Source organism: Pezoporus flaviventris, unplaced genomic scaffold (assembly GCF_033815535.1).
Source record: "Pezoporus flaviventris isolate CSIRO_AGI_PZ_B2104156 unplaced genomic scaffold, CSIRO_AGI_Pfla_v1 ptg000125l, whole genome shotgun sequence".
In the NCBI taxonomy this organism is placed as follows: domain Eukaryota; kingdom Metazoa; phylum Chordata; class Aves; order Psittaciformes; family Psittacidae; genus Pezoporus; species Pezoporus flaviventris.
Genome location: NW_026892673.1, coordinates 168735 through 189837, shown reverse-complemented (window position 1 = coordinate 189837; position 21103 = coordinate 168735). Strand labels below are relative to the sequence as shown.

General features: G+C 43.0%; 1 protein-coding gene across 1 annotated transcript in view; it reads right to left on the bottom strand.

The window, feature by feature from the left end:
- LOC133282502 (ubiquitin-associated protein 2-like) overlaps window positions 1-21103 on the bottom strand; it is a 152176-nt gene that overhangs the window by 118757 nt on the left and 12316 nt on the right. The window contains exon 2 of the mRNA XM_061478505.1: window positions 3078-3217. Within this exon, the coding sequence (XP_061334489.1) occupies window positions 3078-3217 (140 nt within the window). The remainder of the gene's footprint in view (window positions 1-3077; window positions 3218-21103) is intronic.

Genomic DNA, 21103 nt, shown 5'->3' with positions numbered 1-21103 from the left:
CCACATAGACAAGACAACCATATAATAAAGTAGAATTTATCACAGAAGCCTACACTTTGATATTATTACTTTTATTTAGTATCTACCACTCCAGAATTAGAGTTTTATCATAGCAAACTGGCACCGTATTTCTAAATTAACCACATCTGACAATTCCTGCTCCCATTACTTTCCACAACTCTCCCAATAACCTGACTCTAGTTTTACAAGCACTTAAGAAGAAATCAAGTCTTGCCTCAACATTTTGCCAGTGAACAGTTGCACTTATTTTCTTTATAAGCAAATACTGGTCTCTGAAAAATGCTAAAGGATCTTGCTACTGACGTAATGTTTCTGGACCACAAATCCATGCTGGCAACTTCTCAAAAACCTGAAAGACTAAAATAGATGGATGCAGTAAAGTGCCTGTCATGGTTTAAACCCAGTCAGGCAACTTGTTCACTCACTCCCCACCCCTTCTTTCCCTCCCCCTACTCCCAGAGGGAAATCTCCCGGAGAGGAGAATCAAAAGAATGCAACTCCCATGGGCTGAGATAAGAACAGTTTAGTAACTAAGGTAGAACACAAATCACTACTGCTACCAACAATAATAATAATGATAAAGGAAATAACAAGGGAAGAGAATACAACACCTCAGCACCAGCCAACCGATAACTTGCCCCCCCCCAGCCCAACCAAGCTCTGACCAATACCTCCTCCAACCCTGCAGTCTCCCAGCCCTTCCGGGTAACTCTCAGTTACATCCTGGGCATGACGTGCTGTGGTATGGAATACTTCTGGCTAGCTTGGGTCAGGTGTCCTGTCTCTGCTTCCTCCCAGCTTCCCCTCCTCCCTGGCAGAGCATGAGACTCACAAAGTCCTTGGCCAGACCAAACATTTGAGCGTTATCAGCTCTGTTCCCAGGCCGAAAGTCAAAAACACAGCACTACACCAATTACCAAGAAGGAGAAAAAATGACTGCTACTGCTGAACCCAGGACAGTGCCATAAATCCAAATAGGCCCCAGAGAGAAAGCAACTCAAGAACATTAACATCTCATCATACAGGCCACTCTTCATATTGTGGCATTTGCAGTCTAATTCAATTGCACTCCCATGAAAATACCAAAGATAACTGCTGGACCTAATTTGATTTGTGCTCAAACAGAAGAGGCTACCATCTCATACTAGAGAAGGCTGATACTGAAGAGAGCCAAGACCCAAAATGCGAGTTGATGTGCTGCAGATGACTTCTTCATTGAGAAGGGGAACTACTTTATCCACTGAAATTCTTGATGGAAAGGATTCATCCTGGGCAACTGGTTGATTTACACCTTTCAGTCTCACTTCACAGGATACCCACATGAAATTTTGTGCCTCATGAGTTCAGACTTAATCAGCCTCAAACTGCTTCACTTTTGGAGTTAAATAAATACAAGCTCTAGAGGAGGTAACTAAGTGCAAATCCTGAGAAGAGTCTAAAAATTACTCCACCATACACCACCAGCTGCTTATCTGCTGAGAAGTTACTGAAGCTGTCCCAGTTCCTTGAGAGAAGCAACATTTGCTGTGCTCAGAGGCTATGTTCCAAGACAATTAGCATTCGTAATGGAGTTAAGGACTCTGCACTACTTCACATTTTCAAAGTGTCATGCTGATAGCTTCATACATCAGTTGGTAACACAGGGAAGAACCTGCTCTGGAATACCCCATGACAGCCCTGGTACCACCCCTCCCACCCTCTATGAAAGCCTCCTGGCAAGCACAGTACTCTGTGCGAAGGAGCTCGCTCTTGGTGTCTGCTGAGAGCTCAGCAAAGAGCAAAAGCAAAAGGTCTGCTGGTTTCAGGACATTAAGCCCTGTTGATCTATCTTCTCACTCTGATTTAAGCCTCCTCAGGCCCACTGCAACTTTTAACCTAGTGAAGAGATTTCCTTTAAAGGTATCCAGAATAAAAACGTTTAGACAACGCAATTTCTGTAGACATGACAGCATATTTGACCAGAAACAGGAAACCGTTTTCATTTTTTTCTATAAACCAACTTTTTTCAAGTCAATGTTAAAAGACAAAAATATACCAATTTTATGACAATATCAAATGTTTGACAGTATCTTCAGTTTTCCTGTGTAAGGCGAGAGCTTAGAAACAAGTAGGTGCGATATCACTAATGTTTATGCCAGTGGATTACACCCAGATGAAAACTGAAGATTCAGAAGAAAAAAAGTCAACAAAGCCACAAGAGGTGTTTACTATACAAACACCAAATCAGTGTCACCAAGTTTTGGTTTCTTTCCCCAGCAACTGGTGGTTATTTTTAAGGCACCAGCGTTACAAGTAACATTGTAGTATCCTACAAAAGAGTATAATTAAGTTTTAATTGCAACTATAAGAAAATAGCAGCATCTTAATACAGCTAAAATTTTGTTCAACCTTACAGGATATATTATTTTTGCAGCATAACAGAATGCAGGAAATTAACAACTTCAAACTACCAGAGAACAGAAGTGTGCAAAACACAAAATTAAGTGACAGTAATAGGTCCAGATCTTATAATAAAATGGTATATTTATTATCCAGAAGCAATGCAAAAGAACTGTGATGCAATTTCTTAAATAACTGAAATGATGATCAATGAGACATTATGATATGAAATCTCCATTTGGGAAAGCAACATTATTCTACATTTGGAAAAATGAATCCATAGTAAGCGAATAGTAATAGTAAATAGTAAAAAAAAAAAAAAATGAATCCAAGTAATCGAATAGTAAACCCCCATACATTTCTGTTGATCTATCTGCCAATGTCTGCCTTGTTCCATGGAACCCCAAACTGGGCAGAACACTCCACTGCTGTTTTACAAATGTCAAAAAAGGGAAAACCACCACTTCTGTCAACATGCTAACTGTATTCCTGTAGCCTTGTTATAAAACAAAACGAAATTCAATTTTATCTGCTGAAAGTCGCTTTCTAAATCCACACACATTCTTCCAAAAGAGTCTGTAATTCCTCCCCCATCTTTTCTCAGTTTTTATTGACTTATGAAGAAATACATATCATTACATGCACACTTTCAACTCAAATTATATAGTATTACATACCTGTACTACTTGCTTCTGTGGTTGTGCTGGCTGTGTGGCTGAAATTTGTGTTTTGTCCCGAGCGCCCCGGGTACGTTCACCAACCACTGAAGTCATCATATATAGTATATACAAAACAATGTATGTACAAAACAGAAAATCTGACAGGAAAATTAAAAAAAAAAAAGAGCATGAGTTAGGACAGGGTACTGATTCGATACCCAGTTACCATACAAACGCAGTAACTTGAACTCTTCCTGCATTTAACCCGAACCCCATGCAGAGACTCTCGAGAAAGCAGTTTTAATACACTATTATTGGATTTATCTCAGTCTTTACTATAAAGGGGGAAATGCAATGGATAAAACACATTTTTGTCAGCTGATTTGGATCTGCCTAGATCTGTACTTCCAGAGGACATCTAAATATCATAGCTTTTCACAGTGATTTAACATATAGACTTTTCCATCTACTGAAATTTCAGCTCCAGCTGTATCAATCTGTCAATTTCTGTAATGCCTGCTGTCTTGATTTGATGCCTGGAATTTAATCACTCTCATACCCTCTCAGAACACTAACGCAAAAAAAATCACATTCACAAACGTGTCAGTTCCTCTCTTCCCCATCATCAAACTGCTTTCCTGCTGTCCTGGGTTCAGCTGTAAGTTATTTTTGTCCTTCTTAGTAGCTGCTGCAGTGCTGTGTTTTTGACTTTAGTCTGAGAACAATGCTGATAACACACCAATGTTTTTAGCTGTTGCTAAGTAATGCTTACTCTGACCAAGGACTTCTTCTGTCTCATGCTCTGCAAGTGAGGAGGGGCACAGGAAGCCAGAAGGAAGCAGAGAAAGGACACCTGACCGGAACTAGGGTTCCATACCACAGCACATCATGCCCAGTATATAAACCTGGGGGAGTTACCCAGAAGGCCCAGATCACTGCTTGGGTCGGGCTGGGTGTCAATCAGAGGGTAGTGAGCAATTGTATTGTGCATCACATGTGTTTATTCTTTTCATTTTCCCCTCTTAGTTTCATATTCTCTCCACTTATTATTTCCCTTATAATTATTATTAGTGGTGGTAGCAGTAGTTTTGTATTATATCTTAGTTACTGGACTATTCTTATCTCGACCTGTGGGATTTACATTCTTTCGATTGTCCTCTCCATCCCTCCAGGAGCAGGGGAGAAGGGGAGGAGTGAGTGAGCAGCTGCATGGTTCTGAGTTACCAGCTGGGCTTAAACTACAACACCTGCACACATATGGAGGTCATGACTAACATCAAATCTACTTCTCGCCTCTCATTTATGAGATGATCCTTACCTTTAAATCCAGCTACTATTTCTCTTTTGTTCTCCCTCATATTTACAGAAATGACTTACAAAACTACCTATTACCTTGCTCTAAACATACCTTTGTTGCATGGCAACAAAGAAACCCTAAAGAAAACACAAATATCACACACATCACTGCTACCCAGTTTGAGGCAGTCAGCTTTTATTCTCTTCTATCCTCTAGCATGAAAATTACTTTGAAACAAGGAATTTATTATTTCCCCCGTGCTTGTACAGCATCTAACATAAGGCTAATTGATAAGCACAGTTTAGAATAGGTATGATAAGAGAAAACAGATCTCTCAGCTGATCAGAACAGTCACTCAACTACCTGACTTCTGTCACCATTACACTTGGAAGCAAAACTGCACATTTAGGGAATTAAGGACAACCTGCAAGTGGTGCACCTGGGTAGAAGGAGATGTACAAAGAAGCAGCAAAACGCTTCTACTGCAGCCCCAGTGTATGAATGTGTCTCAGCATGCACCTTGTCAGGGCAGCAGCCTTGGTGAAGGCTGGCTATCACTGAGCTAAGTGCACAGTAACGCTGAACAATAAAAATTGAGCAAACTGCTGTGACCACATAGACGTGGATATGTTCAATACCCACCTGCTCACTACCACTCACACGTAATGGGTACTCAGTAATTGCAATGAGATGCTTCAATTTAAACACTGATTGTCAATACCTGTGATTTGGAGAAAACTCCAGGAACAAATTTGCCAACAAAGTTTTCAAGCTGACAAGCAGGTATTCTTTATTGCAGCGCCAGGAGATACGGGGGATAGCTCCTTGTAACGTGTGTCCCCATAGTGCTACACAAGCCGTCCTTATATAGTCCCTGGGCATACATATATATTCATGAGGCTACATATGGATTACATAATTTTCCAGAAAGTTCCCCGCATGCGCACAGAATTGTGGTGGTGGTCTCTGAGGGTCGTTTACTTCTTCCAACAATCTTCATTGCTTTTGGCAGCCTTTGAAGCACACGCAGTAGATGCTCATACCAGTTTAATTGGTTCGTTAGCACCAGAGACATAATAATCCTCCTGTCCTCCTACTTATCAGTTAGTTTAACTGTAGCCCATCCTGGACACCTGTGGTTCCCAGATACTCCTTATCCCTGTGTCCTGTTCTTCTAGACTGTTTTTCTTAAACTATGTCACAACTATAACGATTTATCTTGTACAAGAATTCTCAGTATGTTCTCTAGCTGCACTCTATTTTTTTCTATGTAACATGCACCTCAGTAGTTTTCCATTGCTACTGTTACAAAGCCATCAAACTTAACATTACTTAAAACTAATTCTAAAGATTTCTATATTCCATTTTGTGATTTTGTGCACCCCTGTCTCACTTGGGAACCTCATCTAGATTAAGACAGACCCATTATCATCTAAATCTCTTCTTCACTTTAGAAATACATTTTTGTTGGCCAAAATTGAACCCCAACACTTAATTTCTTTATGTGCTAGTTAAGCATTCAATGAAATCTGAGAACACATATTTCCACAAACTCTTAAATATTTAACAAGAAAAGGCCTGCCTTTACCAGGAAGTAACTGTAGTATGAGCTGAATTGGAACACTATTACTCCACCTTTATGAATATGTTCACCAAAGCCAATCTGTCTCCTAGTCTCTCAAAGAAGTCTAACTTTGTTGCCTTCTAAGCCCCAGAACACACAGGCCTTCAGAGAATGGAGCTTGATGTGGAGATGGTCTGAAGAGCAAGTTCAACACTTATTGCTGGCTATCTGGTCATGGCTGTCCACTAATATTTTAAACACACTATGGACAATCTTGTCCTGGTTTAAACCCAGCCAGCAACCCAGAACCACACAGCCGCTCGCTCACTCCCCCCCCCCCGCCCCATCCTCCCCCAGCTCCTGGAGGGATAGGGAGGAGAATCAAAAGAATATAACTCCCACGGGTTGAGATAAGAACAGTCCAGTAACTAAGGTATAACACAAAACCACTACTGCTACCACCAATAATAATAATGATAAGGGAAATAACAAGGGAAGAGAATACAACCACTCGCCACCTGCCAACAGATGCCCAGCCTGACCCGAACAGCGATCGAGCCCTTACAGGTAACTGCCCCCAGTCCACACCACGTGATGTGCTGCGGTATGGAATACTCTTTGGCTAGTTTGGGTCAGGTGTCCTGTCCCTTCTTCCTCCCAACTTCCCCTATTCCCTGGCAGAGCATGAGACTCAGAAAGTCCTTGGTCAGGGTAAACAATACTTAGCAACAACTAAAAACATTGGTGTTATCAGCACTGTTCCCAGGGTGACAGTCAAAAACAAAGCACTGCACCAGCTACTAAGAAGGAGAAAAATGACTGTTAGAGCTGAACCCAGGACAGTATCCAACCCTTATTCCATATCATTCACATCATGCTCAGATCCCACATTTTTCAATATACCATCATTCTTGTCTCTCATATATATATACACACACACACATACAGATATCATTCCTTAGTGCATGGACCAATCCCTATAAAGCTGCTGAGTTCATCTGGTCCATGATGTCGGGCTCCATCTCTTGTAACCGTCTTTTAGAGCAGGAGAGAAGGTGTGCAGTATTGGACTGTTGCCTGCTGATGACATCGTGGAACTCATATGGTCACTGCTGAGCTCGTCTGGTTTCATCAAAGTTCATTCTCTGCTGAAATGATGGTCGGAAGAAAGTCAGGGCCAGTCACTGGTGACCTGAAGACATCTAGTTGATGGGCTATAAAAGTGTTACATAGCAGGCAACAGCATACAATTAAGTTCACTGGCTGTTTTCCCCTAAAATCAAATTCCCTTGAGGTATACAGCGGACTTCCCCATCTTCACACATTCCCCACCAAGTATATCTGGGTCCCTGAGCAAAAGCAATCCCATGAATGGGTTGGCCTTTATCTAAAGGAGGAATAACCCAGACCCTTTTCACCAGCAAATTCTTTATGTGCACCACAGGATTTATCCCCCTCTACAGTACGTAAAAGTTCTGACTGGGCTGGGCCAACCCTGTTGGTAGATCCTCTGGTGTTGACGGACCAGATGGCTTTTGGTAAATGTGTAGCCCAATGTTTGAAAGTCCCACCACCCATTGCTCACAGCCCACTGTACCATTCGATTTTCCCAGAGGCTGGGGCATGGTAGGGGATGTGATATACCCACTCAATGCCACGCGCTTTGGCCCAAGTGTCTATAAGGTTATTCCAGAAATGAGTCCCACTGTCTGACTCAATTCTCTCTGGGGTGCTGTGTCGCCACAAAATCTGTTTCTCAAGGCCCAGGATAGTGTTCCAGGCAGTGGCGTGGAGTACAGCATATGTTTCCAGCCATCTAGTGGTTGCTTCCACCATGGTAAGCACATGGTGCTTGCCTTGGCAGGATGTCGGCAGTGTGATATAGTCAATCTGCCAGGCCTCCCCATATTTATACTTCAACCATCGTCCTCCATACCAAAGAGGCTTTAACCGCTTGGCTTGTTTAATTGCAGCACATGTTTCACACTCATGAATAACCTGGGCAATAGTGCCCATTGTTAAGTCCACCCCTCGATCACGGGCCCATCTATATGTTGCATCTCTGCCCTGATGGCCTGAAGTGTCATGGGCACACCGGGCCAAAAACAATTCACCCTTATATTGCCAATCTAAGTCCATCTGAGTCACTTCAATCTTAGCAGCTTTATCCACTTGTTGGTTGTTCTGGTGTTCCTCAGTGGCCCGACTCAGGTACATGAGCATCGACATGGCGTACCTTCACCACCAGGTTCTGCACCCGGGCAGCAATATCTTGCCACAGTGCATCAGCCCAGATGGGATTATCTCTGCATTGCCAGTTGCTCTGCTTCCATTGCTTCAACCACCCCCACAGAGCATTTGCCACCATCCATGAGTCAGTATAGAGGTAAAGTACTGCCCACTTTTCTCATTCAGCAATGTCCAAGGCCAGCTGGATGGCTTTCACCTGGGCAAACTGACTCGATTCACCCTCTCCTTCAGCAATTTCTGCAGCTTGTTGCTGGGGACTCCATACAGCTGCCTTCCATCTCCGATGCTTCCAAAGCACTGGAGGGGCCCACTGGACTAGATACTTGCCCATACTGTCTCACACACCCTGCCACTCATGACTGTCCATCCTCAGGGAAAATCTCTTGGTGGTCCTCCTATATCGTCGGCTAATCCAAGGTAAGACATGAGACAGACCCTGCTTAGCTTCCATTATCACACAAGATCGGGCATTCTCAGGTTGGTCACGCCACAGGCAAAACATAGAGAGCATATGCAGCAACAAGCTGGCTCCCAGCAAAAGGAGCAGGGTGCTTTCAAGGGCACTGAAAGGATATTCAGGATCTTCAAATCTTCCAGAATATACTGCCATTGTAATTAGTCTGGTGGGGAAGCAGAGGCTGTAAGGGAATGTCTCCTTCATAGGCTGACTACCCAAGGAGGGAAAAAGAAGATTTGCAATTGTTAATCACTTCTATTACACGCCTCCAAAAGTAAAGAGGTGATGACAACACTGGGAACACATACCAGCCCAGATTCATGATCAATGAGTCTATTGTATTACAAATCATTGCCATGAAGTACAGCAAAACAAGAACCTTAGCCCAGGGCCCCCATCTGAAAAACAATAAAACAGCAAATACTAGCCGTAAGGTATGACACGCTGAAACTCCGAGATCAAGAGCATCAACTTCGAGAGCCAATAAATCAGCATTGTGACGAGTGACTACTAATCCAAAACAATGAATGCTTTTCACAAATACAATTAGACACACTCCAGTCAGATGTGTCGTTATGTCAACCCTTCGCACCCCATGTTGGGTGCCACAAAGAACTGTCATGGTTTAAACCCAGCCAGCAACCCAGAACCATGCAGCCGTTTGCTCACTCCCCCCCTTCCTCCCCCAGCTCCTGGAGGGATGGGGAGGAGAAGAGAAAGAATGTAACTCCCATGGGTTGACATAACAACAGTCCAGTAACTAAGGTATAACACAAAACCACTACTGCTACCACCAATAATAATAATGATAAGGGAAATAACAAGGGAAGAGAATACAACCGCTCACCACCTGCCAACCAATACCCAGCCCAAACCGAACAGCGATCTAGCCCTTCTGGGTAACTGCCCCTACTCTATATACTGGGCATGACGGGCTATGGTATGGAATACCTCTTAGGCTATTTTGGGTCAGGTGTCCTGTTTCTGCTTCCTCCCAGCTTCCCCTCCGAACTGGCAGAGCATGAGACTCAGAAAGTCCTTGGTCAGAGTAAACATTACTTAGCAGCAACTAAAAACATCAGTGTTAGCGTTGTTCCCAGGCTGAAAGTCAAAAACACAGCACTGCACCAGTTACTAAGAAGGAGAAAAATGCTACTGCTGAACCCAGGACAAATCTTCAGCTGAGTTTGCAGTAGAAATTACTGTCTATTGCTCTTTGCATTAAAATCTGCTTTATCAGCCTTGCTGACTGGACTGCCAATATCAAAAAGCAAATTTAAGTTTATATACACTAATAGTGACCTTTGGATTTTTTGTCTTTGGCAGCATTTTTTCAGGTTTTGTTTGTTTGTTGGAGTGTTCAAGACCAGGTTGGACGAGGCCTTGGGTGATATGATTTAACATAAGGTGTCCCTGCCCATGGCAGGGGGTTGGAACTAGATGATCTTAAGGTCCTTTCCAACCCTAATTATTCTATGATTCTAAATTATCAGTCAGGTCATCATGATTTGAGCCTAACACAAAAAGAAATGAAAAAAATACAGAACAGAGAACATGATAGAGAGCACTAACCTCTCTGAAAGACAAGCTAATAATTTCAAATATGATTGTCTGGAAATAGCCCACTGTGATTAATACCTGACTTTGTAGACACATTGCAATTCTAACAATCAGACAAAACAGCTGTATGTTTTAGCGATACACATTAAATAAAACAGACCCTTAGAGCACTAGCAGAAAAGGAGGAGAAAGCATTAAAGAAAGAGACTAGACTCCCCAAAACTGTTGTGTAAAGAATGGTGGTCATACTTTCTTTCATGACAATTAAAAAAAAAAAAGTGCACAAGATAGCTGTAAGCATTTTTTTCCACTAATGTAGTCTAGTACCCCCACAGAAAGATCGTCTCTCAGTACACTGCATTTAAACACCAAAAACAAAAAAGAACCCCCTTGATCAATAAGTAGCTAAGAAAATTATTAATTTCAGCACTTCCTTATAAAGCAAATAACTAGACTTAAAAATGGAAAGTAGGTATTTAAGAGGAAAATCACCCCAAATCTCAAGGTTTTGTTTTAGTTTGTCTGTACAGAAAGTCTAGCCCAAGGACCTACGCTGCAATAGCAGATATAGTAAAGTATAATCAGCCATCACTAGACTGGTGATGGAATGGCAACAATTATTCTAGTTTCTAAAAGCTGTACCTATGTATTAGTATCTCAACACCCAACTTGCCTAGAAACCAAATCCCACTACCTCATAAAGTCTTCATACCATCTTATTCAACACAGTTGGTTTTTTGCTTTGGATTTTAGAAGGAAAAAAAGAAGGCAAAGAATCAAAGAATAACTGAATGCATATCAACACAAAAAGCAGGTTTTTAAAGCTACCATAATACTTTCTTTGATCTTGTGAGTTACATCAGAGTGATTCATGTCAGCAACTCGGGGGTCCTAGTGATCATTGCACTTTGTGTGTAGATGGAATCCCTTGTGATCATAGTGCTACGTGCAAAGGGTATGATAAGTGTCCCTGTCAATACCACAGTGTCCTGGGTTCAGCAGTAGCAGTCATGTTTCCCCTTCTTGGTAGCTGGTGCAGTGCAGTGTTTTGACTTTCGGCCTGGGAACAGAGCTGATAGCGATGTTTTGGTTTGGCCAAGGACTTTGTGAGCCTCATGCTCTGCCAGGGAGGAAGGGAAGCCGGGAGGAAGCAGAGACAGGACACCTGACCCAAACTGACCAAAGACGTATTCCATACCACAGCACGTCATGCCCAGGAGGTAACTGGGAGTTAGCCGGAAGGGCTGGGAGACTGCGGGGTTGGAGGAGGTATCGGTCAGAGCTTGGTCGGGCTGGGGGGGCGAGTTATCGGTCGGCTGGTGGCGAGGTGTTGTATTCTCTTCCCTTGTTATTTCCTTTATCATTGTTATTATTGGTGGTAGCAGTAGTGATCTCTGTTATACCTTAGTTACTAAACTGTTCTTATCTCAACCTGTGTGAGTTGCATTCTTTTCGATTCTCCTCTCTGTCCCTTTGGGAGTAGGGGGAGGGAAAGAAGGGGGGAAGTGAGTGAATGAGCCCTCTGCCTGGTTTTAAACCATGACACACAGTGAGGAGGAAGAAGAAACAAGGGAATAATTCCCCTGGGTCAACCGCAATATTGTGCAAAGAAATGTTTTGTTCATTGTTTAAATTGCATGAATGTTCTTAGAAAAGTAGGGGGGGGTAGGTAACTTAGAAATATGTCCTGTTACAGAACGTTGTGAAATCTGTGCGCTGAACAAATAAACACATAAGGAGTGGAATTTATGGGGGCTAAGATGGCGGTCAGACTTGTGATAGACATCTTCCTGTTAATGCATTACCAAGACGCTTAGTAACCTTTCTAAGATATTTCTTCACCCGGAGACAAGACCCCAGCAACAGGTGGAGAAGCCTGGGAAAAGAAGACAACAGGACTGGCTGAAACCCAAGAAGCCCAGGAAAAGAAGACAACAGGATTGGCTGAAACCCAAGACCAAAAAGTATAAGAGACTATCCCCAGAAGTTCCCCTCGTGTGTCTCGGGCGGAGCGGAGACTCCCCAGCGCACCCAGCGCTGCTTTCTTATTGCCTCTTGATATTAATTATAATAAAAATCAATTAAAACAGATTGGCGATATTAGGTTCTTATAACAAAATTGGTGACCCCGACGTGATCTCTGTGTGGCTGCCTGGGACTATAGCTCTTACGAGGGGCGCCCCACAACTTGTGGCTCGGGAGCGGTAGCCCCGGGCAGTCTCGAGAGATCAATGAACAGAGAGGCAATAACCAAGGAATTCGAGCTCCCAGGAAAACTGCAGTATAAATTACCCGTAATTCTTGTGCATGAAGACCCAGACAAGAACAACGGACTGTAAGTATCGCTCGGTTGGGTGGGAGGCCGGTGTGTGCGTGTGACTGAGACGTTTTCTTCTAACCGTGATCCCAATCTCCCCTGAGAGAATTGGCCGGTGAAGAGACGGAGTGCTTGGAGATTTGTGTTTGTGCACGACTGAGACACGGACTAAGTATCCTGGATCTGTGAAATACGGGCCAGGGCATCGAGATCTGTGAAGCGAGTGTGGACCTCTTCTAAGCGCGTTTCCAATCTCCCACGAGGGAGTTGGCCGCTGAAGGAGGGAAGTGACAGTGATCAACTGGACTGAGACACACCCGCTAGGAAATGGGTGAGAGTGAAAGTCGTAGCTCTAGCCCAGGAAGGGGCCCACGGAGAGGTCCCAAGAATAAAGCAGGGAGCGAATTACCAGAAATACTCCCAGACAGTCACTTGGGGGTAATGATTAAAAACTGGGGCTTTTGGCCGTCCCAAGAAGGGAAGAGTAAGGAGAGAATGGTCCATTGCTGTATGGAAGTATGGACTAAAGAGGAAATTCAGCCTGACCATTTATATTGGCCAATATTTGGGACTTTTGATGATTGGATTTGTCAGGCTTTAAATTCATATGTAAATGACAAGGAACCCTTTAATTGGAGGAAAGTGATTATGCCGCATTGTGGAAAGGATCCTCTGTAGCGGTTTCGCTATTTCCCCTGAGGGAGAAGAAAGGGAAAGCAGAGAAAACAAACAAACCATCATGGGAGCCACTGGATAATTTACCACCCCCCTATCAAAGGCAGAACTCGAGAAATAGTGGAGACAATATTTATCCTTCGTTATCTCCCGATTCTATTCCAAGGGCTCCCCCTTCTCCCCCTCCCCCCAGTCATACTAGAAGTAAGACAAAAATATGGGAGGATAAAAATCCACAAGAGAAAACAGGAGAAGGAGAAACTTTGTTTCCCCTCCGAGAGGTTCCAATGGGAGGAAATGTAGGAGGGATTGGATTTGTAGCAGTAACTCTGAACACCGGCGATGTAAGATCCTGTAAAAAGGAAATGGGTTGGTTATTAGATGACCCTTTGGGGGTTTCTGAATGATTAGATCAATTCTTAGGTCCTAATATTTATACCTGGGAAGAGATGCAGTCAATATTGGGGATATTATTTACTGCGGAAGAAAGATCTATGATTAGACAAGCCGGAATGTGAAACTGGGAGAGATGACATCAGCAGGGTCCTCCCAGAGAGCAAAAATGGCCTAATCAGAATCCCCATTGGAATAATCAAAATGTTCAGGACAGACAAAATATGACGGACTTGAGAGAAATTATTATACAAGGAATTATGGAGGCAGTTCCGAGAGGACAGAATATTAATAAAGCTTTTAGTGAACATCAGGAGAAAGATGAGTCTCCTACTGATTGGTTAGACAGATTAAGGAAAACGTTGCAAATGTATTCCGGAGTTGATCCGGCTTCCCTGGTAGGAGAAGCAATTTTAAAAACCCAATTTGTAGCACGATCTTGGGGGGAGATCAGAAGAAAGTTAGAGAAATTAGATGACTGGCAAGATCGGGGATTGCAGGAATTGCTGAGAGAAGCCCAGAAAGTCTATGTACGGAGGGATGAGGAGAAACAGAAAGCAAAGGCAAAAATATTTGCAGCGGCAGTGCAGGAAACTCAGAAACGAGAACAGCCAAGATCAATACACAAGGTTTCAGGACCTGGGTATTGAGAAAGGAAACAGAACAGAAGGAAAAGGCTAGGACCCTCTCTGAAGAGGTACCAGAATGTTATTATTGTGGAAAGAAGGGACACCTTAGGAGAAATTGTAGAAAGCAGATGCGGGATGAGAAGATATTTAAAGATGAGGAATAGGGGTGTCAGGGGCTATATATTCTGGGGACAAGAACATCATCAGAGCCCTTGATAAATTTAAAGATAGGTCCCCAGGGAGAAGAAATAATATTTCTAGTTGATACTGGAGCCGAAAGATCTACAGTTCGGCATATTCCTATGGGATGTCAGATAAGTAAAGATACCACCTTAGCAGTAGGCGCAAAAGGGGAACCCTTTAGGGTCCCTGTTATCAAAAATGTAGAAATAGAATCTGAAAAGAAAATTTGTATAGGAGATTTTCTGCTAGTGGAGGAGGCAGAGAGTAACCTATTAAGATGAGATTTAATTATAAAGTTAGGAATAAATTTAGAGGTGGAAAAGGGAGCAATTACTGTAAACTTGTATCAATTAACAGAAAAGGATGAAGAACGGATTAATTTAAAAGTCTGGCATAATAAGGGAGAAATAGGAAAATTAGACACTGAACCGTTGGAGGTGGAAATAACAAACCCAAAGGAGCCCATTAGGGTCAGACAATACCCAATCTCCTTGGAATGAAGGAAAGGATTGAAACCAATAATTGAAGAATTAGTACAGAAAGGAACCTTAGAACCCTGTATGTCACCGCATAACACTCCAATTTTACCGGTCAGGAAATCAGATGGGAGCTATCAGTCAGTGCAAGATTTAAGGTCAGTTAATCAGAGAACTGTTACCAGGTTTCCAGTGGTGGCAAATCCGTACACCTTATTGAATCAGGTATTGCCAGGACATACCTGGTACAGTGTAATCGATCTAAAAGACACCTTCTGGGCCTGTCCTTTAGCAGAAAAAGAGCAGGGATTATTTTGCTTTTGAGTGGGAGGATCCGGAGACAGGTAGAAAGCAGTAACTGAGATGGACAGTATTACCCCAGGGTTTTACTGAATCACCAAACTTGTTTGGACAGGCTCTGGAAATATTGTTAACGTCCTTTGAAACTGAGGGCAATGTAAAACTCCTACAATATGTGGATGATTTGTTGATAGCTGGAAAATCAGAAGAGGAAGTCCAGGAAAACACTATGGGTCTATTGAACTTTTTCGGAGAAAAGGGATTGAAAGTTTCAAAATCTAAATTGCAATTTACAGAGCCAGAAGTGAAATACTTGGGACACTGGATTAGTAAAGGGAGAAAGAAATTATATCCAGATCGAGTGGCAGGAATCATAACCTTACCTGCCCCAAGAACAAAAAGGGAGGTTTGACAGCTGTTAGGATTATTAGGTTCTTGTCAACAATGGATAGAGGGATTTAGTGAGAAGGTAAAATTTTTATATGAAAAACTTACACTAAATGTCATAAAGTGGTCTTCAGAGGATGAAGAGAAATTCCAATATATTAAAAACACTTTAATGAGAGCTCCTGTGTTAAGCCTTCCGGATTTGGATAAACCATTTCAATTATTTGTAGATACGAGTAATCAAACTGCATATGGGGTATTAACCCAGGACTGGGCAGGAAGTAAAAAGCCTGTTGGATATTTCTCGAAATTGTTAGATCCTGTAAGTAGAGGCTGGCCAACGTGTCTACAAGCAGTAGTAGCAGTAGCCTTATTAGTTGAAGAAGCTAGGAAAGTAACCTTTGGAGGATCCCTAGTAGTTTATACTCCACACAATATCCGGGGAGTCCTCCAACAAAAAGCGGATAAATGGCTCACTGATAACAGACTATTAAAATATGAAGCTATTTTAATCTATTCCCCCAATCTGGAATTAAGATCAACAACAGCTCAAAATCCAGCACAATTCCTATTTGGAGAATGGAAGGAAACTTTAACTCTTGCTCACAATTGTATAGATATGGTAGAATTACAGACAAAAAATTAGACCAGACTTACGAGGAAGAAGAATTTGGATAGGGAGAAAAATTATTTGTGGATGGATCTTCACGGGTAATTGATGGAAAACGAAAATCCAGATATGCAATTGCAGATGGGAGAAAATGGGAAGTAATAGAGTCCGGACCATTGAGTGCAAGTTGGTCAGCCCAGGCATGCGAGTTCTATGCCTTGTTGAGAGCGTTAAAAAGACTAAGAAATAAAAAAGGGACTATATTTACAGACTCAAAATATGCCTTTGGTATAGTCCACACCTTTGGGAAGATATGGGAAGAAAGGGGTTTGATAAATACATAAGGTAAAGGGTTAATATATGAGGAATTAATAAGACAAATATTGCAAGCAATAAGAGAACCTGAAGCAATAGCTATAACTCATGTTAGAGGACACCAGAAGGGGCTCCAGTTCAGAACCAGAGGAAACAACCTGGCAGATGAAGAAGCCAGACGGGCAACTCTTTTAGTTTTAACCGCTGGTGAACACCTAGAAACAGGGGGAGAACAGATGAACGAACCAAAAACATACTCTCAAAGTGAGATAAAGGAATACGAAAAATTAGGAGCCAAATTCAAAAACAATAAATGGATATTACCAGATGGGAGAGAAATGCTACCTAAGGGTTATGCTAGAAGAATATTGCGTAGGTTACATCAGCAAACACATTGGGGAACAAGAGCACTTGCTGATCAATTTTTAAAATTCTATGGTTGTATGGAAATTTTTGATATGGCAAAACAAGAAGTACAAGGATGTTTAACATGTCAAAAAGTTAATAAGAAACAGATGAGACAGGCTCCCAAAGGGGGAAGACCTTTGGCCCACTGACCTTTTGAGAGGATACAGGTTGATTTCACCGAACTACCAAAAGCGGGACGATATAAATACCTTTCAGTGATAATAGATCAATTAACACATTGGGTCGAGGCCATTCCCACTGCAAGGGCTATGGCTCAGGTAGTGACAAAACAACTACTTGAGAATATTATTCCTAGATATGGGATGATCAAAGTAATAGATTCAAATCAAGGATCACATTTTACCTCTAAAATCCTTAAAAATGTTGTATCAGTCTTGGGAATCCAATGGGATTATCACACTCCTTGGCATCCCCAAAGTTCTGGGAGAGTAGAAAGGATGAACCAAACCTTAAAACATCAATTATCAAAATAAATGATTGAAACTAAAATGACATGGATAAAATGCCTCCCTTTGGCGCTGTTAAATATTAGAACTATGCCAAATTCGACAACTGGAATCTCACCTTTTGAGATGCTATATAGGATGCCCTACATTCAAGGGCTACCAGTAAGCCACCCCAAATTGGAAAATATGACTATCCAACGCTATATCACTATTTTGAATGAAAACATGCAAGAACTCAGAGCCAAAGGAATGCTATCTCAAAGCACTCCTTTGGAATTTTCAATACATAAAATCCGACCAGGGGACAGGGTATTGATAAAAAGTTGGAAGGAGGATAGTCTAACCCCTCGTTGGGAGGGACCACTTCTTGTTCTTCTAACGACAGAAACAGCGATAAGAACTGCTGAAAAAGGGTGGACACATGTGTCACGAGTAAAAGGACCCATAAAGGAATGGAGAGTTGTGACTGAACCTGGGGACACCAAGCTAACCCTCAAGAGGACTTAAACAGGTAACTGGGGGAATCCATATTGACTCCTATAGATATTATATGGGAAAAACAGGTGTAACTGAAAACATTTCCATAAATAATAGAATAAGGGCCAATAACAGTCCATTTCCTATCTGTAAATGTTGCAACCTATATATATATTAGGACAAGGTGTCCCAATTGTTCAAAATATTATTACTTGGAGAGGAGACCAGGAACAATTTCTGAGCTTCGTTAGCGCAGTAAGTAGCGGGTCAGTCTCATAATCTGAAGGTCATGAGTTCGATCCTCACACGGGGCAAGGAAGGTGTCCTCGTTTTTTTGTAAAAGGATGTCTCCTTCACAGGTTGAGCACCTGAGAAGGAGAAAAAAAGATGTGTAATTGCTAAGCACTTCTATTATATACCTCCCAAAGTATAAAGGTGGTGACCACACTGGGAACATAAGCCAGATCAGTTTCATGATCAATGATTCTATTGTATTACAAGTCATTATCATAAAGTACAATGAGACAAAAACCTTAGCCCAAGCCCCACACTTGAAAAACACTAATACAGCAAATACCGGATGGAAGTAAGATACGATATACTGAAACTGTGAGATCAAGAGGAACAACCTTGAGAGCCAATAAATCAGCATTGTGATGAGTGACTATTAATCCAGTCAGATCAGTCGTTATCTCAACCCCTCTCGCCCCACGTTGGGCGCCAAAAAGAACTGTCGTGGTTTAAACCCAGTCAGGCAACTTGTTCACTCACTCCCAGTGAGTGGTGCCGAGCTGACAACAATCGAGGCCCCCCCCACCAGGGCTCTCCCCTTCCCTGCTCCCAGAGGAACGGGAAGGAGGATCGAAAGGGTGCAACTCCTACGGGTTGAGACAAGAACAGGCCAGCAACCAATGTACAACACAAATCACCACCGCTACTACCAACTACAACAATAAGAGAAAATAACAAGGGAAGAGAATACGATACCACCGGCCAAGAAACGAGTCCCACCCGGAAGCCCATGTCCTTCCGGGTAACTCCCAGTTACCTCCCACCCCGGGCATGACGTGCTGTGGTATGGAATACCTCCTTGGCTAGCCTGGGTCAGGCGCCCTGTCTCTGCTTCCTCACAGCTTCCCCTCCTCCCTGGCAGAGCATGAGCCTCACAAAGTCCTTGGTCAGGGTAAACATCACTTAGCAACAACCGAAAACATCAAACCAACATTGTTCCCAGGCTGGGAGTCAAAACACAGCACTGCACCAGCTACCACAAAGGAGAAACATGACTGCTACTGCTGAACCCAGAACAGGAACCAATTACAGTTCTTTTGTATTCAGTGTGAAACTATAACCTCATTAGAACAGTTGTTGTGGGTCAAATATTATTGCTATAATAGCTGACGGGGAATATACCTCTGATCTACCAGAGAGAGCAAGACCAGAGGGAATCGGTGCTGCAGAGGTCTGCCAAGGGCGGCAACCCCTAGGGCTGTGACCGCTGAGCGCTATGATCCTGACCGGACCTCTTTTGGTGTTGGTTCTGATAGGAACCATACGGGGAAATGCCGTGGCTTCTAAGGACATTCACAACAACTGTAGTGAATGCACTACCACAACTAGACGAGGGAGAGTAACCTCTCAAACACTGACCTATCACACCATGTATGAATGTAAAGGAACAATAACCGGCTACTGCATACATAACCAAACCCAATATGGACTTCGTAAAGAAGAGACTAAAACGGTATGTTTTGATCCAAAAGAACTCCCTTATCTATACTGGGTAGAATTGAATTGAGTGTACCCCTTGGCAGTAGTAATAGAGTCCCTAACCTTAAGTCTCCAATATGTGTAGATATAGGGTGGAGAAGATATGGAAGTCTAACAAAATATATATGTATGGCAAATGGAAATCCTGGTTGTACCCCAATATTGGGAGGCCACCTTTGTGGATACGGATGGGACTGTGCATGTTGGGCCACCACAAATTGGGGTTATGAATACCACTGTCCTGACCCAAAAGATTCTATTCAGAATGTCCCAGTAAACTCAAATTGTGGGCCGCACGAATGTACCCTACTCAATCTAACTATCACGAACCCTGAAAAATGGAAGGAGAAGAAAATTAAAGAATTTGGAATTAAGATATGGGCTGCTGGAAAATATCATAGAATCATAGAATAATTAGGGTTGGAAAGGACCTTAGGATCATCTAGTTCCAACCCCCCTGCGGTGGGCAGGGACACCTTACGCTACATCATATCACCCAAGGCCTCGTCCAACCTGGTCTTGAACGCTGCCAGGGATGGAGCACTCACAACCTCCCTGGGCAACCTATTCCAGGGCCTCACCACCCTAACAGGAAAGAACTTCCTCCTTATATCCAGTCTAAACTTCCCCTGTTTAAATTTTAACCCATTACCCCTTGTCCTATCACTATAGTCTCTAATGAAGAGTCCCTCTCCAGCATCCCTATAGGCCCCCTTCAGATACTGGAAGGCTGCTATGAGGTACCCACACAGCCTTCTCTTCTCCAGGCTGAACAGCCCCAACTTCCTCAGCCTGTCTTCATACGGGAGGTGCTCCAGTCCCCTGATCGTCCTCGTGGCCCTTCTCTGGACTTGTTCCAACAGTTCCATGTCCTTTTTATGTTGAGGACACCAGAACTGCACACAATACTCCACGTGAGGCCTCACAAGAGCAGAGTAAAGGGGCAGGATCACCTCCTTTGACCTGCTGGTCACACTCCTTTTGATGCAGCCCAGGATATGGTTGGCATTCTGGGCTGCAAGCGCACACTGCCTGCTCATGTTCATTTTCTCATCAACCAACACCCCCAAGTCCTTCTCCATAGGGCTGCTCTGAATCTCTTCTCTGCCCAACCTGTAGCTCTGCCTGGGATTGCTCTGACCCAGGTGTAGGACCTTGCACTTAGCATGGTTAAACTTCATGAGGTTGGCATCAGCCCACCTCACAAGCGTGTCAAGGTCCCTCTGGATGGCATTCCTTCCTTCCAGCCTATCAACCGAACCACACAGCTTGGTGTCATCAGCAAACTTGCTGAGGGTGCATTCAATCCCACTGTCCATGTCAGCGACGAAGATGTTAAACAAGACCGTTCCCAACACCGATCCCTGAGGGACACCACTTGTTACTGGTCTCCAGCCAGACATTGAGCCATTGACCACAACTCTGTGTGTGGCCATCTAGTCAATTCTTTATCCACCGAGTGGTCCATCCATCAAACTGATGTCTCTCCAATTTAGAGACAAGGATGTT